This window comes from Trichosurus vulpecula, chromosome 6, assembly GCF_011100635.1.
Source record: "Trichosurus vulpecula isolate mTriVul1 chromosome 6, mTriVul1.pri, whole genome shotgun sequence".
Taxonomy (NCBI): Eukaryota; Metazoa; Chordata; class Mammalia; order Diprotodontia; family Phalangeridae; genus Trichosurus; species Trichosurus vulpecula.
In genome coordinates, this window is record NC_050578.1 from 226,533,724 (window position 1) to 226,557,870 (window position 24,147).

Below are 24,147 nucleotides of genomic sequence, written 5' to 3' on the forward strand. Positions count from 1 at the left end.
TCCATTTTGATGTGTATGAAAGGGCTGTGTTCCCTAGGAAAGTTTGGAGCTGGGTGCTATCCATACTGCCGGTGTCTTCATGCTACATTGTGGTTGGTTGGACCCCGAGATAGCAGTTTCTTCTTTGTTGATCTTGAGCCAGTTTAAGGCAATTAGAAGAAAGGAAGCTGTTTGGGTTCTGATTCAGATCATTTGGAGAGGATGGTCTTGCATGTGGGAAAAGATAGTGTGCTAATATCTGTCTCCTTTCTGTTGGTGGTTTGAACTTGATTAAAGATTTTAATGTTCTAAATCAGCAATTAAGGATATTTTTCTGGTCTTTAACCTCACACAACAATTTTATCCATTGCTCCACCTCATCAGAATGTCACCAACCACAAGTGATATGTAAGAGAAGCTGTCTTAGAAGAACCTGAGGCGTACTCCATAGTGGGGTAATTCTCAGGTCAGGCCTTGTGTCACTGCCAGGTGGAGCAAAGGCTCCTTCAGCTTCCTATCTCTAGCTGTTTCCTGAAATTACAGAGATCATCTATCAGGGTCAGGTCATCATTAGAGTTTTGGCTTGCCTGAGGTTTTGTTTCATGGGTGAGCAAATTTCAGCCATTGGTGTCATTGCTCTGTGGTATAGACTGCAGACAGTAGTCCCAGAATGAGTTCTTGGAGAATATCAGATTGAGTTAATAAAAGATTAGTGCCAACAGGGTTTTAATGCCTAGAGGCAGCACTAAAGCTGAATGGAGAGAACCTGGGTCCTGATTTCGGGGCTGGCCTTGTTCCATGCCGGTGGGTTTTTCCTTGCTGTTTCTTTGGGTCTGCATGCTTTATGTGCTTGCTACTCTAGAAGATTAGACAGGAACTGTGCTCATATTTCCCAAATTCAAACGAGTAAACTAGAGGTGAAAAGTATTTCTTTGGAGCACCTGTGGGCTTTGGTGGACCTCTGTCTTTACCTTTGTCCAGAGAGCTGCTATCTGATCTACTGACTCTAAGGAAAGGGGCTTTTTGAGAAGAATTTGTAAAGGTCTTAGATTTGCTCAGCGTAGAGAACTCCTCATGGGGTTCACTGACAAAGATCCAAACTTCTGCCATTATTCCTCTTAGATGATTGTCTGGGGCACTAAGAAGTTAAATGATTATCTCTGTTCATTTAGCTAGGATGTGTCTCGAGCAGGATTTGATCAGGACTTCCTAACTCTGAAGCTTCCTACCCATCCTGTCCTCAAGGAAAGGGCCCAAACCATATTTTAAGTGGCATATTTCTACAGTTATTGCTGTTTGGCTCTTTTGGTTCTGATATTTGCATGCTCTGGCAATTTGGATTTTTTTTTTAATGAAGTAAGAATTCAAAGCATTATTTATTTATTGGTTGAATAGAGTTCCTTATGGAATTTCAAATTTTAAAATGATTGTTAGTAATAATTGGAGGAATGGTGTTTCTTTTTAGATTTACCCAAAGGCTAATTTTGTCTCAAGTGGCCACCACCTTGTCTGTGGAAGTTTTATAGTACAAATCATCATAATTTGCAAAAAGCACTGGAAGTTTATTCATTGAAGTATTTATCGCTCCTAGCTTGCTTTATTTAAATGGAAGATTAGTACATTGGGAGGTAATTTTGATTTCTACAGCTATCATCATAGCATAATAGAGCTACTTAATGTAATTTTTAAAAAATCATTATGGTCAATAACATTTCTTCTAAAAGGAAACACTTCAAGTTGAAGAGGATGATCGGCCAGAATTACCATGGTGGAAGTGCAAGAAGTGGGCTTTACATATTTTGGCAAGGCTTTTTGAAAGGTAAGCTTTTTCCTTATGACCAGTAATTAAAAAGTTCTGCCCGCCAAAGCCTCCTAAGATGGAACTTTTTAAAAGCATAGTAAAAGATTATTGGAGATTCTTACTTTGTTCTAGGTATGGAAGCCCTGGCAATGTTTCAAAGGAGTATAACGAATTTGCTGAAGTCTTCCTAAAAGCATTTGCTGTTGGTGTCCAGCAGGTAAAAAGCCCTTATCTCAGATATTAGCAGAGTTAAACTACTCCGATACGTCCTCATGGCATTTGGATTTGACTGCATTGTTAGACAAGCTTCAGCCCTTGTGATAATTTGCAGGCTGGAAAGGCTTTGTGTTTGGACCTTGAAACCATAATCTATCATTTGAACACCAATCTAACTAATAAATATAGAGAGGCTCAATATCAGAAGGCTAGCCACCATGTTTGATTATGTCAGCCCTCTCTTTACTACCCTTCAGGGCTTCCCTGTCACCTCGAATCAAATACACAATGCTCTGTTTAGCGTTCAGAGCCTTTCATAACCCAATCCCCTCCTACCTTTCCAGTCCTCTTCCACCTTACTGCCATGCCTTCTGCAATCTAGTGACACTGGCCTCCTGAGTATGCCTCACAAAAGACAATCCAGCTCTTGATGTGTGCATTTTAACTGGCTATCCCCCTACAGTGAACTCTTTCTCCTCATTTCTGCCTCCAGTCTTCCTTCAAGACTTAGCTAAAGTCTTCTCACCTTCTTTAAGAAGCCTTTCCTGATTCCTCCTTAATGCTAATACCTTCCTTTGTTGATTATCTCAATTTACCCAAGATATAGCTTGATCGTACATCATTGTTTGCATGTTGTCACTTCCATTAGAAGTGTGAGCTCCCTGAGAGCAGGGACTGTCTTTTTTCTTTGTATCCCAGGAACTTGGCACAGTGCCTGGCACAGAGTAGATAATTAATGACTGCTGCTTGACTGACCAGGCCATGAATTCTTTTGGCTACAGCAGTTCATAAATATCATCCACTAAAGATTTGAAGGGACTGCATTGGTGAAGGGAATATTCACACTTTGGAAATGAAGTATAGAAATCTTTTACAGTAGGCAGTTCACCATTTTTTATGGATTTATTTACATTAGGCTTCTCTTAGTTTTCTGATTTCCTTTGCTCAATTACCCCGATAATCTAAATTTTTAACCTTACTCTTCTCTAATTTATATAATCATGAAATATTTTACTCTGTTTACCTTTTACAAACCACCGTCTTCTGTTAACATAGTAGTGAACAAATTGAAATGTTCCAGTAGCAGTTGCTCTTTATGGCCACATTTAAAATGTATTCATAAATTTAGGCTCTGATCTAATAAATGATGTTTTTAAATATACTATCTAATAAACCCACTCTTCCCCCTAACTTCATTATTTTTTATTTTTTTATTTTAGTGAACAGGAATTTATTTTTTCTCCTTACTCCTTCTACTTTCCCAATTGAGGGAAAAAACCAGAATCCTTCTTGAAAATATGCATCATCAAGCAAAACACATTCCTTCTTTGGCTATATCCAAATATTTGTCTTCATCTGAAAGATGTCACAAATTATGATACAAGCAATATTAGTGTTTTAGTTTCTGGCTTCGGTATTATGCTTTTATTGGTAAATACTTCTTTCTGTCTTAATTGTTGTCCCATATATTGAGCCTTTAAATTTTCACTTCATAGGTATTACTGAAGGTGCTGTACCAATACAAAGAAAAACAATATATGGCTCCTCGAGTTCTACAGCAGACCCTGAACTACATCAATCAAGGAGTGTCCCACGCTGTCACCTGGAAGAACCTGAAACCTCACATACAAGTAAAGATTCTCTTTCTAAAGATTGGCAGTTGTAGTTACAGAAATATGGGGGCGGTGTTTGTGTATGCATATGGAAATAGAGAGGACATATAATCTGTGACCCAATAATGGTAGCCAGTTATTTAATGACAGGAAAGAACTTGTAGGCAAAACTTCCCATCAGATTCATTTCCCAATTTTCCCAATATTTCTATAACTAATAATAACTAATTTGATGAGTGTGGACTAAAATCACATAAAGTACCACTGAGTTCTTGAAGTATCCAATATTTGCCTGCCATCCTCATAAATTTGTAAGGTGTTGAAAGGATGAGGTTAATTCATTGGGCAGATAACTAATGACTCATTGAGACAAATGCATTCTTTTTAATAGGATTTACCTATTATAGAGAGTTTAAAGAATAGTAGCCATTGAAGTCAAAATGGTCACTTTTAACTTTTAAATTACAGGGCATTATCCAAGATGTTATTTTTCCATTGATGTGCTATACAGATGCTGATGAGGAGCTCTGGCAAGAAGATCCTTATGAATATATACGCATGAAGTTTGGTAAGGACTTGGACATTTTTAAAAATTGCATTCTAGCTTTAGGTCAGTAGACTTGGAGTGTCAGGTTTCTGCCTTTAGGTATGCTTTATTCCATGGTTCCCTCTCTTTCAAGCCCGTATTAATTGCTTACTAAGTGAATATACATGTTTCTGGTGCAAAATTAGCATCATGAGAGGCTATTCTGGCTATCCTCACATGGTGCTCTTCTGTAGCATAAGTAGTTGGCTCTTCTTGATAGAGCTGTAGAGAAAGTTCAGTGTCTGCATTTTAAGTTAGTCCAGAAACAACACTCAAGCCAAACATGCGAGTATTCAGACAAAGAAACTCTAGAACTGGGCTTCCAGGTCAGTGATAGAGTTTTATTAATGGAAGAAATAAATTTAAAAGGTCCTAGAGTACAATCGCAATGTACCCCAGAAAGACTTTACTTTGAATGGCCTGGTTTTTTTTCAGGGAAGTGTCAAGGTCCTTAGCTGAGAGTGTGGGGTAGGAAGAGGTATAAGAAGATTGGGGGGGGGTTGGGAAAATTTGGAATAGCTTCTGTGGGGAGTGAAATAGAGCATCAGTTAGAGGGAAATAAAGGGACTGCCTAAAGTTCGGTAAAAGGAATTCAAAGAGTACCCAGTCAGTGAGACTGCCTCTACCTGTGTTCTTCAGCTGTGGGTAGGAGTAAAGGTGACACTTGTTAGGATCTCCAGGACTTATGTTGAGCAACAAGACAAAGGGGCAGGAAATGTGAGATTGGAGGATAGTATAGCTTTGAAATGTTTTAACTATTGGGTTGATTTGGAAAGTAAAGTAAGAATAGGGGAAATGGCCTGAGAAACTCCTGATGATCTAATTGAGGGTGAAGAATAATAGTAGGAGATCATGATCAGAGAGGCGAATGACCAAAAATCTAATTAGGGAAATGAAACATTTTTCTGTAATGATGAGCTCAAGGGTGTGACCGTGCCTCTGTGGAGTGGAGAGTAGTTTACAGGATTGATTGAAGGAGGTTGAGGAATTGGGGAGTTCGAGGGTGCATCTGTGTAGTATCTCTGTTCTTTATGTGGTTATAGGGAGAAATGGTAAACCAGGTTCACAAGTGCAATAATGTTTTATAAATGACATTTTCAGTAATTGTGTTAAATGCTGGGAATTATTGTAATTTACGATGGTCTAAGGTTTACAATACAATTTGTCCTATAGATGTGTTTGAAGACTTCATTTCCCCCACTACTGCTGCCCAGACACTGTTGTTTACAGCCTGTAGTAAGAGAAAAGAGGTAAGTTAATTCCTTGGGGCAAAGTGCCCGTTCACAGCCATTGATTGGTTGCTCTAAAATATGTCCAAAAAGAACTGCTTTACAAATTTAGTACTTTTAACTCCTTATTGAATTCCTTACATTGTTGTCTGTTGTGTAAGTTAACATCATGAATCCATGAATCCAATCAAGTTTCCTGGTAGAAAATAAAGTCTTCGTTTTGAGTGCTCAGCATGTTGGCCTTTGTCTTTAATCTAGGTCTTGCAGAAAACAATGGGATTCTGCTATCAGATTCTTACAGAGCCAAATGCTGATCCTCGGAAAAAAGATGGTGCTCTGCATATGATCGGTTCTTTGGCTGAAATCCTGCTAAAGGTATAGAGAGCTGGGGGGTGGGGGTGGGGGCGGGGGCATGGCGGCTCTCTTCTTTGTGTGTCTAGTCATGGTGAATGAACACCCAGTTGGTTTTGGTTAATTGATGCATCATGGATATATGCATATACCATTGGCATTCGAGGAAAATCAGACCTTTGTAGTTGGAGTGCCTTACTGTTAGTTAAAACACAGAGTAGCTGTGAGCTTGCAAAGCAGATAGAAATTCCAGAGTGAATATTTGAATTACAAAAGAATTCTTTGCCTTGGAAAAGAATTCATTGAATTGTAAATTCGTGTGTTTTTATAATATGGTATTTTCAAAAACTGCAACCTGATTTGGGAGAACACATTTTCATAGTGGGCTTCTATTATTTGTTGGGCCCATTTTACATCTCTCTATTATATTCTTGCAATATGTAGAATGAGAGGCAGCATGATGGGGATAAAAAGCAAGCCGTGGAACAGGAGATGTGAGTTCAGGTCCTGGTCTTGACACAAGCTGGTTGTGGGCTTGTTGGCACTGAGGCTCACAGTGCTGTGGCTAGCTCCCTCTGTGTAATGAGTTGCATATCTAGATTTCTTTTCACAGGTGAAATCAGAGGTCTCGACCGAAAAAATTTCAAAGTGAAACACTTTTTTTAAACTGTGTGATTTGCATTAATAAGCCCAGGTGATTGATTTTGTGTATACATGTGCACACACGCACATATATAGGAATGCACATGTAAAGTCTATTTGGGTTTCAGGCTGTGGTTGGAAGAATGAGTTGTAATGGGCTTTCAGAATTGTATGTAGTCTTCTAAATAAAATATTAACCCGGAGGAGTTAGATTTTAGTACCAAACCCAGTGGATGACTAGGAAGAGTAGTATAGGCTTTTTTCTGTCATTGTGATATACAGTTTTAGTTTTAGCCTTAGATCAGCTTTTTGAGGAAAAAACCTAATCAATTAGAGATTAATTACTTCAGCAAGAAATAATCATCCTTCTGTATCAACAGAAAAAGATCTACAAAGACCAGATGGAGTACATGTTGCAAAATCATGTATTCCCCCTCTTCAGCAGCGAACTAGGCTACATGAGAGCAAGGGTAAGCGTATTTTAAAACATGCTTTTCTTCATATGTTCATTTTTAGAGCTTAATTATGTGTGTGTTGTTTGGGTTTTCTGTTTAACATAGATTTCCTAAATGGCTGCAGCCTTGTGTGCATAGTGTCCATCTGTGTCTGGTAGTACCGTTTGTTTGCGTTTTGCATTCAGATGCTGCTGCCCACACATAATCCTGCAGCCAGAGAGAAATTTGGGATCATAGTACTGGCCTAGTGACGTCTTTTTGGACAAACCTACCACTGGTCAGCCTCCGAACTCCCAGACATATAAAACTTGAGTGTTTACTAACACTTGATTATGATCAGCTTATCGTTCTGTTGGTTGAAATGAGGCATTTTTACTTGTTAACCACATCTTTTAAAGGCTTGCTGGGTGCTTCATTATTTCTGTGAAGTGAAGTTTAAGAGTGATCAGAACCTGCAGACAGCCTTGGAACTGACCAGACGGTGTCTGATTGATGACAGAGAGATGCCTGTGAAAGTGGAAGCTGCTATTGCCCTTCAAGTTCTGATAAGCAATCAGGAGAAAGGTAAAACCTTATGAAATAAAATTATGTGGAAGAAATCTCTGTAAATTTAAATTTCTGCATTAAATTGTTTCTTATTGATGTCTTTAGATATGTATTTATTGCTTTGGTTTGCACATTTACCCTTTGTTTCCAACTGTATCCCTCCCCCACCCCAGAGGGTCATCCCTATCTAGTACCAAAGAAAAAAAAGAAAGAGAATTTTAAAATTGTGTGAAACTAACCAGCACATTCACTGGCTTCTGACAGTCTCAGCAGTGTTCCACTTTGAGTGCTTTCATACCTCCTTATGGGATGAGTTTGGTCGTAATGACACACCAGTATTTCGGGGGGGGGCGTTGTAGTTGTCTGTACATTTATCTTGTTGTAACTGCACTTTGTGTATGTGGTCCTCATTTTGTTTGCTTCACTCTCTATCACTTCATTCAGTTCATATAAATCTTGCCATAATTGCATGTGTATGTATAAGGAATTATGCATAGAGATAGAATAGCTCAAATGGAAGTCTAAAGCTGTGACTCAGGGCCATGGGATGTAGTAGCTGAGCTTCCGTATGATCCAGGGCTGCCCTTTCCTCTTCTCGGGCAGTGAGAAGGCAACAGCCACTGACAAGTCTGTAGAGCCAGAAGATGTGATGGGTGTGATTTTTGGTGTCTGCACTTCTGAGCTGGGTGGCCCTTTCTCAGTGTCCCATCTTTAATCTGGAGGTGAAGATGCTTCTCAGAGGCCTTTTCTGAAGGCCCGGAGTCAAAAAGTAGTATGTAAGTAATGGGAGCTCTTTCTTATCTCGCAGCTAAGGAATACATTACCCCGTTCATCAGGCCTGTAATGCAAGCTCTTCTTCATATCATAAGAGAGACAGAAAACGATGATCTGACCAATGTGATTCAGAAAATGATTTGCGAGTACAGTGAAGAGGTTACTCCTATTGCTGTGGAGATGACACAGCACCTCGTAAGTGGCGCACTCCTGCGTGTTGTGTGCTTTAAATGTCTGGTCCGGTGACTCCTGAGTGCCTTCCCGCTTGTGAATGTCCCTTGATTTTGTTGTACGTGGCGGTTGCGTTCTAGTGTGCTCATTGGGACAGTGAGGTAGACGATTTCCGTAGGTATTATCTGCTATGGGGTTTCCCAGTCACATGCTTGCCGGAAATCGTGCTTTTGCAACCTAAGTAAGCTCCATGCTTCAGAAAAGCTATAAATTAAAAACAGAGCCAAAAAAACCAACATGCCTAGATCCTTCACTCCTTTCGACAGTCTCTTCCTCAGGTTCCTACTTTGGACTTGTATTTCTAAGAGCATGGGAGTCCTGATACTTGCAAAGATAGAGGGGTTTGCTTGGGAGAATTTAAATATTTGCCACTAAATATCTTGCTGGTCAGTGGTGTTTTGAAACACCAGTTCTTCAAATATTCTAGGCCTAGTGGCTGTTACTTCATATTAGATGGGGAAATATTGTATCTCTTAGATAGGAAGTGACTATGAATCTGTCCAAGTTGGAATATTTCAGTTAATTCAGACCTTTAGTGACTTTTCTTTGAAAATGAATTTACCCTTCTCAAAGTTGCCTATTGTTGGATAGATTAAGGCTGATTTCAAAAAGCTATTTTGTTTTAATAGCCTTCCGTAATTGAAGATATTAAATCGTTAATGGCAGCTATTTCAGAAAGGTGATGTTTTGTGTTGGTAATCAGACATATTCTACTGTTCCAGGCCATGACATTTAACCAGGTGATCCAGACTGGGCCAGATGAAGAAGGAAGTGATGATAAAGCAGTAACAGCTATGGGAATCTTAAATACAATTGATACACTTCTTAGTGTGGTGGAAGATCACAAAGAGGTAAGAAGCTTATTGCCCATGAGCACTTCTCCAAAGGTAACCTTGAACATCTTCCATGATTTGGTGGAAAAAGAACACGGGCAAATCTTTTTGACCTAGGTGGTCTTTTACTTTTCCCCATTTGTCCTTTTCTGGGATTTAGTTTCTTTGGGCTAGGCTCCTTGAATGAATTCATCAAAGGCAGTGCCTTCATATATATCTTCAACGAGTGTACCAGCATTTAGTTAAGGAGCTAGTGTGACAAAATTTAGAAGGAAAATAAACCAAATAACATTCAGTAGCTATCTGGATCCCCAAAATGTTAAACATGAATCAGCAGCTTGTGGCCTGCTTTCTTCCCGCTGGCAGATGCAGTTAAGAGTCCTTCATGTTATCGTAGCTGGTGAAACAGAGCTCTTGGGTATCTCTTAAACTTCAACATTTGCATACATTTTCTTTTCTTCTCATTGGTTAAGAACTTAAATTGTGAAGTGATAATACTGAGTTCATCTTTTCTAGTATTTTAAATACTATTTCCTAATTCTGAGCTTGTATACATGTTACATTATCCTTTTGTATTGTCATACATTCAGTGCTTACTGGGTGCAGTCTCAGGATAAAGAGTGAATCTGTTTTGAAGTTGTGATACTCTAGATATTTTGGAGAAAGAAACTTAGTCATCTAGTGGGTTCTGATGTTGTAATTTCATTTATCTGTTCTCTTTCAGATAACACAGCAGCTGGAAGGCATCTGTTTGCAAGTCATTGGTACTGTTTTACAACAGCATGTTTTAGGTACATATATAGATATATATGCGTTTGTGTGGGATAAGGGGTTTGATGTCAGACAAATCCAGTTTTATGTGAAGAAAGAGTAACTCCTTCACAATTCATTGTATTTCAGAGTTCTATGAGGAAATCTTTTCCTTAGCTCACAGTTTGACCTGTCAGCAAGTCTCTCCACAAATGTGGCAACTTTTGCCTCTTGTATTTGAAGTCTTTCAGCAGGATGGATTTGATTACTTTACAGGTAAGAGGTCAACTTTGAAATACTCTGGCTTTCTTGCTTCTTTGTAATATCAATTGTTTTGGTCACCAGACCAGGTTTTCTTAGACAGGGGAAATTGAAAAAATAAATTTCTTTGTTTCACTCAGAATCAGTACTCTGGGAAAGTAAAATTCTTTGCCCTTGCATGCCTTGATTCCACTAATTTAGCCTTGTAGAGATTACTTAATTAGAAGCAGAGTAACTTAGTAAAAAGGACCAATTCAGTAAATCTGGGTTCAAGTAGTTCATATTGCACAGGGTTGGTTTCATAAAGTGTTCCATTAGCATGAGGAGTTTTTATTAAAAATGAATTCCTCTAAGCTAGGCTGCTCTTGTTCCAGCGGGGCTGAACACTAAATCTTTGTTAACAGTGAAACAAATCATATGTATAACTGGTGATTTTTATTTAACACAGATATGATGCCTCTTCTCCATAATTACGTAACTGTGGACACAGATACTCTTTTGTCGGACACCAAATATCTTGAAATGATATACAGCATGTGCAAAAAGGTAGGTAGCACTAACTTAGTGATTATTGGTACCAGTTCACACAGAATCAGCGAAACAGTGTTCCTGCTCTGGTCCTCAGCTGGTGCCTGCCCCCTGTCCAATTCACTCGGGATTGTATGGCATGCTGGTGGGGAGAGCATCCAGCCCTTTAACTTATTTCCTTTGAACTCGTAGAATGAAAAGACTTGTGGGACAAGAACTAGGAACATATATATGGCATATTGAAGTGTTGGAAGGAGGCACCTTCTTTACTGTTAGGTGCTTCTGCCACGTTGAACCTCAGGTTCTTTATATTGGGTGCAGTCTTATAAGAGGAGAATAATAGTATTTAAAGTGCCCACCATTTTAGTTTCGGATTTTCTTCCCTTCCCTCCCCTCCCCCCTAAATCGAAATGCCATTAAATTTTTAAAGGAGTTTAACAAACCTGTAGGTATTGCGTGTTGGGAGGTCAGCTCAATAGTGACTCTTTGAGAAGCAGCGTCCTTTCATGCAAAGAGTAATCTATATGTAGTGGAGATCTTAAACATTCCAGGCATACTGTGCATCATTCATTTGCGAGACATTCTTTGTGCTAAGCTGTAAATAACATCATTTTCGGTTTCCTGAAGGGAATGTGGGATGAGGTGACATTTGCTAAATCTTGTGATTTATTGGCACCAAGTATAGGCACTGTGCAAAAATCTCCAAGACAGTTCCCTGCTTTACAGTATAGGAGGGAGCATTTTTAATGGACACAAATACGTTTAGTATATTGTAAATAGTATTTGATAACTAAATAGTACCAGCTTTTTCTATGAATGTATTGCTGCTGTCTTTGGTTGCCCCAAGCCTTTACTCAGGGGAAGAGCGGCCACTCTGCGAGTTGGCTGGGGGGAGTCCACCCTACACTGACCTCATTTTAAGAAGCTCCATTCTAGTTTCATCTTGTACTTTGATAGGTTTTGACAGGCGTAGCTGGAGAAGATGCAGAATGTCATGCAGCCAAGTTGTTGGAAGTGATCATTTTGCAATGCAAAGGGCGTGGCATTGACCAGGTCAGTCATGTAATACCATCTGCAATTGGTTTTTGATCATACCAGGGAGGAAATACCAGACATGTATTTAAAGTTATGAAAGTAGTCACTTTCCATCCTTTTGGAAAAATTGGATATTATGTTGAATTCAAAAGAATTTTTTCCTCACAAAAATTATTCCTTGCTTGTAGGACAATACTTCTGTCATTAATGGTGACTTTTGGAAACTCTTAGAATGTGGGGGGCTCCCACTCCTCACAAGATAAGTCCTTGTTCAGCATTGCCTTGAATATTGATATTCTTCTGATTAATTGAGAACTGATAAGGCCAGTAATTACTTTCAGAGTTAAACTATCTAGTAAAGGTTTCCGGCAGCTAGCAGGGCTCTGCATTGTATTGTAAAATTTGGTCAGGACAGTACTTTGTGTAGTGGGTGTGGATGTAGTCCTTGCTGGCATTGTGAAATACATTGCTTTTTAATGCTTTACAGTGTATCCCCTTGTTTGTGGAGGCTGCATTGGAGAGACTGACCAGAGAGGTGAAAACGAGTGAACTCCGAACAATGTGTCTCCAGGTTGCCATTGCAGCTCTTTATTACAATCCCCACCTGCTCCTCAACACCTTAGAGAACCTTCGGTTCCCCAACAACGTTGAACCTGTCACAAATCACTTTATTACTCAGTGGCTTAATGATGTTGATTGTTTCTTGGGGTGAGTGACTTAATAAGGTGAATTGCATCTCATCTAAATTTTGTGAATGCCTTTTTTTCCACTAAACTTCTGTTTTTGTTTTTAGGCTTCACGATAGAAAGATGTGTGTTCTAGGCTTGTGTGCTCTTATTGACTTGGAACAAATACCGCAAGTTTTAAATCAGGTTTCGGGACAAATTCTTCCAGCTTTTATCCTTTTATTTAATGGGTTAAAAAGAGCATATGCTTGTCATGCAGAGCATGAAAATGATAGTGATGAAGATGATGAAGCTGATGATGATGAAGAAACAGGTAAGGGGAATGAAATGGTGGAGTTCCCAACTTGCACCATGCTTACCTTTTATCAGGGAAAGAGTTGGAAATCAGAAGACCCAGGCTCCATTTTGGTGCTGTCACATTTTTGTGTGATCTTGTCTGGTGTGTATGTTGGAAAGGGTACTGACTGTTATAGGTCAGGAACCTGACTGAGGACTTTGGGGCAAGATCTGTATCCTCTCTGACCACCCCACCCCATCTTGTGGCTTGAAATGTTCTCCAAGATCCTTCCATCTTTAATGGTTTGTGTTTAATCACTCCTATGGGAAGAAATTAGGCTTGGACAAAAGAGTAATAAATACATTTTTAGTGAATGGTTGTGTAGCTCTAGATTTCAAGGAAAATCTCACCTATATTTGGATCAAGATAGTATTTTTTTTTTTTTGAGGACCTAGGCTCAGGATATATTTTTGCCATGAAAATCAGACACTTGGGGATTTGAAAACACAAATTCAGCCAACAAATAACCTAGTCGGTTTTTTAAGAAATGAAATGTACAGTAAACTCTCTCTTATCTGGCATAGTTGGGGAGACTGGAGTTTGGTTATTTTCTCATTCGTCAGATAATCTGGTTGTTAGCTGAGACTGCTTCACATGCATGGGATGGAATCTCCTTGGGCATTAAGGAGACCCTTGAAAGACCCATTGCCATAGGATCATCATGGTCATGAGCCTCCATAGTATTTGTCCTGAGCAAGGCCAGAAGCACTAGTTGAGATTTCTGATTCATCGAGTGCCGGATAACAGAGTGTTTACTAAATGCATTTCTCTTCAGGTTGGATTAGTTGTAACAACCTCTCTCAGCAACCCTCCTCCATACTAACATTCCAGTACACCTGCCATTCAAAGGTAAATCAAGTGGACCGTGGGTACTGCTTTTCACCTCTTAGATGCACACATGTCCTGGTAGTAGTGACCTGGTTGGTGAAAAAAGACTGTTTGGACCTTTGGAAAAGACTATTTTAATGCCACCATAGTGGGGAGACAGTAGGGGGTCCTGGTTCAAATTTAATAAATTGAGGGGGTTGACCTAGAACTGAGGTTTCTTTTTATTTAAAAACAATTGGCTAGTCTTTGTCACACATAAACTCAGTCCTTTTTTGATACGATAGATGTGACACAGCCTTAGCATGTTAGCTTTTTGTTCTTCTCATCCATCTTGTGTCATTGTAGGAATTTCTGATGTGCAACAGTGAGTTAGATGGTAATTTGGGGGAGAAGAAGGAATACTTCATGGAGAAGTCATTTTTCGAAATTTAAATATTTTTAAAAGGAAAGACTTTGTGGTAGGGAAATTTTTGGCCTGGAATAAAAATTTGCTGCAGGCTAATTCTGCTCCTTTGTTTTTCTGTACTTGGAAAATGCTGCTTCCTGAGCTCTGTGTGACTTTGGGTTTGTCTCCCTCACTTCTGACCCCTAATTTCCTCATCAGTAAAGATGATTTAGACTGTTTATATTTTAGAATTGTATGTAACACTCCCAACATGCTTTCATTACGGTCTGAATGTTAGCTTTTGGCATAGTTATTTTTAGTTTCTAGGAATACTTTATATCTAAGCACCATGAAGGTACTAGGTAACACACAATATTATTGTGAAAAGAGTTGAATTTGAAGTTAAGGGGCCTTAATTATATTGTCTCAGTGTGTGGGGGACCTTCCTTTCCAACTCCCAACTTTTTTTTTAATATAAAATGAAAGAAGAATCAACACAAGGTATTCAAGTCCCTTCTAGTGGTAAATCACCTTCAGCCCTGCAGAAACTTTTAAGCAGTTGTTTTTTTTAAACCACATTAGGATTTAAATTTTCTTTTGGTGTTGTCATTAATAATCTGCTTGTAAATCTGCTTCTAAAATGGGCTTTAAGAATAATTAATGGTGCCACGAACATTCTTCCTGGAAATTCTTGAGTTGTGGAACTAACAGTGTACTTATTCTTGCGAATGTGTTGTCATTTTGTTATTTAAAATGATCTTCCCAAGTGTAAAAACATTCCTGTTCTTTGACAGAAGAGCTTGGAAGTGATGAAGATGATATTGATGAGGATGGGCAAGAATATTTAGAGATTCTGGCTAAGCAGGCAGGAGAAGATGGAGATGATGAAGAGTGGGAAGAAGATGATGCAGAGGAAACTGCCCTGGAAGGCTATTCCACAATCATTGATGATGAAGAGAACCCTGTTGACGAGTATCAGATATTTAAAGCTATATTTCAGAGTAAGTAATTCCAATATGACTCTGGTTGTTACTTACTCTATTTGTTCACAGAATGAGCACAATTTCTATACTAGTTAGTCCATCCTAAAAATAGGTAATTTTGTGGTAGGAATTTCTTGATTTAACTGGAAATTTGTGAACTAGTTTTAAATTTTAATTTAATTTTTTTGACTGTCCAGAGAGCACCAGGTATTTAATGCTTGGATAAATTTGGTCTCAATAAAAAGACCTTTACTAGCTGTATGACAATGTGATGGGTTGCTTCAGTAAGGTGTAATGTATATCATCTCTGTGGGTCTTCAAGCAGGTTGAGAATGTTGTTCCTGTAGGTCCAAAGCAGCTAAATCATAACTATTCCACTGAAATATAAATCACCTTGTTCTGCACACAATGCCAGTTGTGCTGGTCTGAAATGGTCATTTATGTATTAGTTAGAGGGGACCATTCCATATAGCTTTGGATGCTGAAGGTTTCTGTTTTAATTATAATTCATAGTGTAAATGAATATTCTGAGGTTTTATTGAAATGCTTTCCTGGAGGAGAAATGAGGGAAGTTATATAGGAGGGGCAGAATGGAACTCTTCCACATTGTTCTCTTGAACAGGAGAACAAGAAGAATGCTTCAAACACTGACTCCAACCTCGATACTTTTGAAACGTCATTTAGTATGATTGTGGTGATAATTTTTTCTCTTCTCTTTTCTTTTTTTTTAAAAAGCTATTCAGAGTCGTAATCCTGTGTGGTACCAAGCTCTGACTCACGGTCTTAATGAAGAACAAAGAAAACAGTTACAAGACATAGCAACTCTGGCTGACCAGAGACGAGCAGCCCACGGTACTTCCATATGCTTTATTCCTTTTTGAGTGCCCTAGATACTTTTGCATATTTTTGAAGTTTATAAACCTTCTGATCCAAATGTATACCTACATTGTTTCTTACAGACCACATGCTTCATGTAATTTATCCCTGTTAATAGATCTGTAATGTTAAAGCAATCGTCCTTATCCTTTGATTAGACTTGTGAATTCACTGAGTGTACAATCACCAAATTGCTTTCTGTTCATATCTCTGACGGGTGCTAAGTCCCATCATATGGAAGCAAACTATTAATTTTCAGACACAGGTAAAGGTGCATTGGTAAGATCTTGGGAAAATATATTAAAATCACAATGTTAACATGTAACCTGATCCTATAATAATGATTATAATGATAATATAAATGCACATGTAACTTTTCAAGTTTTAGAAAATATTTTGTTGACAGAAACTATGGAAGGGAACGCTATATTTATTTCCATTTGTGCTCTTAAGAATGTTTTTCAGTACCCTTCTTTCCCTGTGCACCCTGCCACCCCCACCCCCACCCCCAGACTGCTTTTGCCTCCTATTTCACTGAAATAATAGAGCCCCTCTGGTGGGAACCTTTTCTCCTTCCCTTCACCTCCGGCCCTTTGCATCTTCACCTTTCCTCCTGTCAACGAAGAAGGCATCGCATGGTCTTCCTGCCAAGTTCCACCCCTTTACTTGGCCCAGCTATTGGTTATTTCCTTTCATCTTCAGTCTCTACTGAATTTTCCCACTGGCTTCAACCTTTATGTAACTTAGAGAATTCCTATACTGTCCCCCCTCCCTCCCCTTTACCCTCCTTTTCTCAGCCCTTCCAAATAGATCTCCTTACTGTTCCATCAGGCCCTTTATCTGCAGTTATCTTTGGCCTCTGCAGCTTGTAATTCTTATTCTTGTTCCTTTAGCTTCCTTGACCCCCCGCTGTTCCTCCTACCTGTTTGACCTTTCCTTTGAAGTCACGTTTGCTTGCTTCACCTCCTGCCCCCTCATTTTGGATGTCCTCCAAGGCTCTATCCTGGATCTTTTCTTCATCTATACTTTTTTCCTTTAAATGTTGTTTCCATAGAAGTGTGTCTGTGGTGATGAATCCCATATTTGTATTTATTTCCCTGTTCTCTCCTGATTCTAGTCATTGTCTTCTATCTCCTCCTCAGTGTTGCATAAGAAAATCATCCTCATCCCCAAAACCTATGTCATTTTCTTCTTCCCTAAAACTCTGCCTCTTGACCTTGGAGTCTTCTTTGAATCTAAGCTCCCCTTCACCCCTGGTGCCTAGAATTGTGCTGCTTCTGCCTCCACGTCTGTCCCTCTGTGGGTTTTCTGCCTCTCTTCTCTAATCTGTCCTCTTATAAAAAAGTTCTTTTGATGCTTTTTTGTTTTTCAGCCAACCCATTTCTGTTCAGGTACTGAGATCCTTTTCCAGATGTACAGCTCTCATAGAATTCCTTGCTCAAAAACTTTGAATGATGCATTGTTGCCTGCAGATAAAACTGTTTTGCCTGATACATAAGGCTTTCCCATTGTGCTGTCATTTACCTTTCCTGTTTTGCTTCAATACTGATCTCAGGGGCCACTTCTCTGAACTCTCTAGTACTCTGTCTTACATTTTTCTTCTCCTACATTTATTTGTCAACATCTCCCCTTTCTTGAGGCTAGGAACTGTTCCATTTTGTCCTTGTGTCCCCAGGGCAAGGCAGCCAGGTGGCACTATAAGGCTCAGAATTGGGCCTGGAGCCAGAAAGCCTCATCTTCTGAGTTCAAATCTGACGCTTCCTAGCTGTGTGACCCTGGGCATGTCACATCACCACGTTTGCCTCAGTTTCCTCATCTATAAAATAAGCTGTAGAAGGAAATGTCAAACACCACCAGGATCTTTGTCAAGAAAACCCAAGATGGGGCCATGAAGAGTTGGACATGACTGAAAAACACCTGAACAGCGTCTCTAGTGCTTGTGCATGTCACACTGAAGGAGTTGAACTAGTTGATAATGTATTTTCTTGTTCAGTTTAGGGCAGCTGATGCATTGGATGGATGACAGATGATTGGGCTCAGAATCAGAAATGCAGTTTCCAATCATGCCTGTAGCATTTTACTAGTCACTCCTCAAGGCCGTTAGACATTTGGAAAGGGAGTTTCCCCACAACAATGACATCACTGGATAGGGCCAGAAATCAGTTATTAGGTTGTAGAGACTCAGTAGCAAATCTCTGGAAGAGAACTGAAAAGGGGAAGGAGCTTTGGTCTGTCTCATGAGCAAAGGCACAGACTGCGAGTACTTATCTTACTGACAGTGGACTAGTGGTCTTTCACCAGTTAAGGATTCTGAGGCCAAGAGAGGTCATGCAATGATAAACGTCCTCCATTTTTATCAGAAATTACATAATCTGCTTCTAATGGTGGAAAAAAAACCTGTCTTATTTTCTTTTTATTTCTTTTTTTTGCAGGGGGGAAGGAAGGGCAGTTGGGGTTAAGTGACTTGCCCAAGGTCACACAGCTAGTACCTATGTCAGGTGTCTGAGGCCAAATTTGAACTCAGGTCCTCCTGACTCCAGGGCCGATGCTCTATTCACTGCGCCACCTAGCTGCCCCACTGTCTTTTTTCTCCTTCACACTACTTGCTCTACTTGGCTTTTGCTACTCTAGGCTTTTATTGGGGTTATGTGCTGTATTTTCCCTTTTCATACTAGGAAAGATTTAAGGGTTTAGACATTGCAGTCCGAACAAGACAGCCTTTAAGCTCTTAAAAAGCAAAAATCAGAAAATCCATAATAGTTTTGAAGAGCATTACTAACAGCATGAAGTATATAGAGTTTAGTACAAACTCTTTATCTATTTATAATGAGGAAACTGAGTCCCAGAGACGAGATGTGCCATGTTCAAGGTTATACACCTTGTAAGTAAGCCATGTCAACCAGACCAGAACGGCCCGGAGCCAAACAAAGCAGGCTAGGGATAGGAGAGTCAGGAATCAAACAAGTTTCATTTCAGAGTGAGGACAGAGATTAGACAATGTGCTGGGGGCCCTGTTCCTGATGGGAGGGACCTAAGGCAGTGCGGTGTGGGGAGATCTCACTACTTACACCTGTGAGCTGTAGCCCTGACAATGAGGGGGAATGGCAACAGTGAGACAAGTGTGATTCAGAGTGACCTTGCTGTGGCTGAGAACATCCAGAGAGTGAGCACAAAGGATGTGTTCTTACTAGCTTCCTAGGCCTTAGCTCTGGAAAACACAGTGTCTTCTGATACCTTGACAGCAGAAATATGTGCCCATGTTTTTTGACTCCGGTGCCCTGTCCATTATGCCATAGTGTCTTAGAATAGATTGACTTTTTTGTAATAGCAGAAGCATGTGAGGAGCTAAAGCGAGTTTGTTAAGTCAAGGTTTCTTTACCTGAGAAGTCTCTTGTCAAACTGAACTATGTATTTATATACAGACAAAAGATAACTGTGCCACTTTGCCTCTTTATGTAGTAATGAATGCTTGCTTTCAAAAATTTTAGCTAAAATAAATGTTTTGTCTTCCAGAATCCAAAATGATTGAGAAACATGGAGGATACAAATTCAATGCTCCAGTTGTGCCAAGTTCATTCAATTTTGGAGGTCCAGCCCCTGGGATGAATTGAACTATCCCTTTCTTTCCTGCTACCGTGTGATTGTAGTAAAGAGCTTGTGTTCCTCCCAGTAGTGGTTCCAGAACTGGTTTGTGTTCTCTACAGCTCACTCTAAACTAATTGATCAATAGATTGGACAGAAAACCCAGCAAGTGGGACCTGATCATGCAACCTGGCACTGGAAAGTAAACCAGAGGGGTATTGGTTGGGGTGGGGGGAGGGCTGGGTGGTTTTTGTTTTGTTTGGGGGTGGGAGGGTTGTTTTAATTTTTTTTTTGGAAGAAAAGAAGAACCTGACTTTGGAGCTTCAAATGACACACTGTGGAGATCTGCAAACAAACGAGGGGATGTCATAAGGCAGCTTTTCTTTTTCTGAGGAAAATATAGGCATGGGCTGCAGGACTATTTAAAATGTCTCATTTACAGTACAAGCTCAAAGGTAGATGTAATTTTTACATTTATGAATATTTTGCCCAGTTTCCTTCCCTTTCCCATCCCTTCCCCCATTGGGTCTTTATTCTTTTAATGTAAATAAGGTAATCTGATAGCCTTACTTAATCTTCATCATTTCCATTTATCAAAGATTGTTCCTATATAGATTATTGGACACTTATTGTAGCACTACATAACTGATACAAATCTGTAAATGAATTAGCACTTTCATATTGAAACAAGCCTGCTAGCCTATGTATAAAATAGCAAAATGTTTGCTGTTTATAAAAAGAAGGGATGTAATGGGGCGGGGGGCTAGGGTAATTTCACGTTATTAATTTAAAAATGAACTAGCAGTTTTGTACCTGGTGACTGTGGTGCACTCACCTCTGACAGTGACTTGAATTCGGTATGTAAAAAGGGGTTAGTGATACTTCATTGCTGCTAAAAAAAATGGCAACACCCTCTGTGTCCTTTGTTTTTTCTTAAGGCTCTCAATGTACAAGTGGAAATTTGGATATAAGACCTTAATGTAAAAATGAGAAAGGTTATCTTCTCTGAAGCATGTAAATTGGACCTAAGTTCTGCTCTTAAAGAGTTGATTGAAGTGTGTGGATGAACATCTATATATGCAATCTATTAAAAGAACTTAATTCGGCTGATATGGCTTGATCTGATGCGGTTTTTTTCTAATTTTTAAAACTTCTGTTATATTGACTTTTGCACCTGGTAATAGTGCTACGTGCTTGATCTCCTTTTGTTTTTGCATTTAACCTACCACGTGTGTCTCTGTGCCTATCACAGTATCTCTGTGTCAGTAACCGAGTCAGTAGGCACAGCTCTCTGGGACCACTATTGATACCACTCCCAAAACAAGCCAGCAGCAAGACGGTGCATAGAGGTTGGTTTGCCATCCCTCAACCTATTGACACCTCCAAAAGAAATCCTTAGTTTCTTATCTTGCGGTGATCATTGATCTTAAGTATTTTTCGATTTGGGTTGTTTTTATATATTACACACACACACACACACACACACACACACACACACACACACACGTATCAAAGTGTTGTATTATTGGATTCTAAGCTATTTTAATTTAAATACTGTTGGGTCTCAAACAGTCTAGAGAATTGATTACAAATGTAACAATGAAGCCTGCACATATTGATACTCAAAAAATGCAAAACTTCAGAAAAATGGTATGTCTTTGTGTATTTCTTGTATGTTAATAATTAAGTCTGCTTTTCAGAATATGTGGTTTTCTTGAAGGGCAAGCAGTTAAACATAGGTTGTCAGAAGGCATCCCTCAGTCCCATTACTTACATTTGGGCATTTGACCTTCTAGTTCCAAGACTCAGCTGGCCATCTCAAAGTCAGTATAGTTGATACTGATTTATGTGTTTTTTCTTAACGTTGAGATCAAGTGTGTCACCATGCCACAGTCCTTGTTTCCCATCGATTTGTATAGTTAGCTATCCTCATGTGAATCTGATAGCATCATCCCGGTGCTTCAACCTGTCATGGACCTATAATCATTAAAATAAAACCTGAAACAGTTCTATGTTTTTGGTGTTATATGTAGGAGCGGAAATACTTGAACGAGGTTATAGAAAAACCACCTATTGCCACCTCTAATTCCTATCCCTTCAAAACTCTTACCCTCGATTCCAATATTCTATTTTTGGCTTCCTGTTTTAGCTTTCGTTATTAAGTAGACAGTTTTAATTTTCACATTACTAATCTGTCATTGGAAAAGGCCATCTTTAATAAAGGTTTATTATTTTCATGTCAGTATTAAAGTTCTCTTTTGCTAAGGTACTTTAACTTGAAGAAATAAATGGGTGGTGTGTGAGAAGCTTGGAAGCAATGACTGAGGCTTATTGTTAAATTCAGGGTAGTTTTTCAACACTAAACTGAACTTAAAATACAATGGAATCCTATTCCCAAGGACTGTTTAGGAAATAAATAGGAAGAGACATCATTTGGCAATTTACTAAGGCTTTATTTATTGTAAAATAGTGATGACCTCTAGTATCTTAGCGAGTAGACATACTTAACTTCAAGGAAAACTTCATTCTTAAGTATAACTAATTATCTCTAGTTTATATACCTTGTATCCATATTGCCATGTTTTTAAAGAGTTTGATCCTTGTTTCTTAAAATCTTAAACTATGAATAGGTGGAATAACAGTTTTATTGTTATTTCCTTTTTTTTTAATGGATGTACTAAAAATGTAGAGGCTTGACATTTTTATCTTGGATGGTATTAAATGTTCAGGCAAAAATACCACTCATACATCCTTGGGAACAAAAGTCATCCATTTTGTAGAAATGTATATTCCTAGTACTAAATAAAAGAAATAAATTTGTTTCTCTACAGGTTATATATAAAATGTTGGCTGCTAATCTCCACACGTTATCAAGATGGTGGCTTCTATGCTCACCTCATGAAGACCAGAACCCTAGAGCAGTGGTGGCCAACTGTAGGCCTAAGGCATGGCTCTTTTGAGCTTCGTGTGCTGGCCACCCATTGGAGCAAGCATGAAGAAAAGGCATTGGCAATTGTATTTAATGTTGAGGGTAAAAGAGATAATCGTGTTCTCAGGAAGATACAGAAAAATGAATTATGTACACAATTGTTGGTCTGTTCATTTAATTAGTTATTAAAAAGTTTGGAGAAAAAAAATCCTATGACTCTTTGTTGACAAACCTGGTGAATTCTGGCTCCTACCCTTGCCATAGACAGAGCTTCACTTGTTGGTAAAAGAGTCTTGAGTGCCAGGTTAAACTGTCCCTCTCTGACTCACCAAAGGCTGACCCTCCCTAAGGCCAGTCCCACTATTATCCTTGGAGGGGAATTTAAGTAAACCAAGGTATAGTTCTTATACCAGCCCCCTTGAACTTAAGCTTGTTGTGTCTTCCCATAGTCACAAACCTTTTCATTCTATTTCATGTTAGCATTCTGTTTCTTCCAAAAAAAAAGAAGCAGTATTAGGTGTGAATTGAATTCTTACAAAAATTTACTTAGACCCAGGTTACAACCTAAGGATTCCCAATGCCTCATTCTATTGTAGAGGCATCCCTGATCTCTGACGGATACAAGTTCTGACAGGTTCCTGCAAAAGGGAAGGAGGACTTCAGATCAGATTGTTCCAGTTGTCTTATCCACAATCTAACCAGGATCAGAGCAGAGAAATGAAGGCTTTCACAAGAGTAGGAGAGACCCATTTATTAACCAGTTATTGTTGAATCAATTGCTCTTTTGAAGAATAAATTGGTGACAACCAAAAACCCATTCTTGGAATACCAATGATTAAAAACAGACAATTTTTCTTAATCTTGAATGCCAGAAGCTGAGAAGAAAACATTTTAGAGGCAGTGTGGCACAGTCAAGTGGAAAAACATTGACTTTGGAGTCTGGGCCTGTCGTAACATCAGTGTCCCCAACTTCCCTGTTCTGAAAATGAAGTGTTAGATTAGATGCCCTCTTGGAGTAACAAAAGGTAGTGACTGAACAGAAAAGACAAGTTTTCTATGAAGTGCCATTTCAGTTACAAATGAGGTGGCTAGTGGCACAGTGGAAAAAAAATCAGATGGTCCTGAGTTCAAATTGTCCGTCATACCCTTACTAGCTATGTTACAGTTTGATCTCAGCTAATAGGTACTTCACAGGGTTGTGAGGTTTGCAAACTACTTGAAGCACTCACGACTCCCATTACCCCTGATTCTCTCACTACAATAAAAAATAAGACTGACTCATGAGTCAGAAAACTGATGGATTCATGAGCACAGATGGAGCATATTTTCTGCTATTTTTCTTGCAATGTGGCTAATACAGAAATTTGTTTTGCATGTCTATACATACTTGTAATGGGTTTTAATTTTCTTGCCTTCTCCATGGGCTGGGGTAGAGGAGATAACTTGGAACTGAAAATAAAATTGAATTTAAAAAATAAATGTTGCCAACGTCTTCCACACTTATGATGTTTCTGACCATCATCTTTCTGTTGAGTTGAAGGAGGTACACACCCTGTCATCAGCTTTGGTTGCCTGAAATCAGTCACCATCAGCCAGAGTTGTCTTTCAGTTTTCAGTCTTTCCAAGTTAGCACTGTGTAAATTGTTCTGTTTCTGCTTATCTCACTCTTCTTGGGGTTCACATACATCTAACTGTATACCTATTTGTTGTT

General features: G+C 39.1%; 1 protein-coding gene and 1 non-coding gene across 3 annotated transcripts in view; both read left to right on the plus strand.

Annotated features, from left to right (window-relative positions):
• IPO7 (importin 7) overlaps positions 1–23,935 on the plus strand; it is a 53,498-nt gene extending 29,563 nt beyond the window's left edge. The window contains exons 7-25 of one of the 2 annotated variants that reach the window (XM_036762352.1): positions 1,704–1,798; positions 1,913–1,997; positions 3,493–3,627; positions 4,078–4,177; positions 5,369–5,445; positions 5,683–5,799; positions 6,798–6,887; positions 7,271–7,436; positions 8,227–8,387; positions 9,146–9,274; positions 9,981–10,047; positions 10,157–10,282; positions 10,716–10,813; positions 11,753–11,848; positions 12,318–12,538; positions 12,624–12,829; positions 14,861–15,067; positions 15,785–15,901; positions 19,439–23,935. In XM_036762352.1, the coding sequence (XP_036618247.1) occupies positions 1,704–1,798; positions 1,913–1,997; positions 3,493–3,627; positions 4,078–4,177; positions 5,369–5,445; positions 5,683–5,799; positions 6,798–6,887; positions 7,271–7,436; positions 8,227–8,387; positions 9,146–9,274; positions 9,981–10,047; positions 10,157–10,282; positions 10,716–10,813; positions 11,753–11,848; positions 12,318–12,538; positions 12,624–12,829; positions 14,861–15,067; positions 15,785–15,901; positions 19,439–19,536 (2,391 nt within the window). In that variant the 3' untranslated portion in view covers positions 19,537–23,935. The remainder of the gene's footprint in view (positions 1–1,703; positions 1,799–1,912; positions 1,998–3,492; positions 3,628–4,077; positions 4,178–5,368; positions 5,446–5,682; positions 5,800–6,797; positions 6,888–7,270; positions 7,437–8,226; positions 8,388–9,145; positions 9,275–9,980; positions 10,048–10,156; positions 10,283–10,715; positions 10,814–11,752; positions 11,849–12,317; positions 12,539–12,623; positions 12,830–14,860; positions 15,068–15,784; positions 15,902–19,438) is intronic. The other variant, XM_036762353.1, reaches the window with a different exon arrangement.
• Positions 6,993–7,175, plus strand: LOC118855574. Its single transcript, XR_005010749.1, has one exon. It is a non-coding gene; the product is annotated as a small nucleolar RNA SNORA23 (small nucleolar RNA).
• Positions 23,936–24,147: the final 212 nt, after the last annotated feature.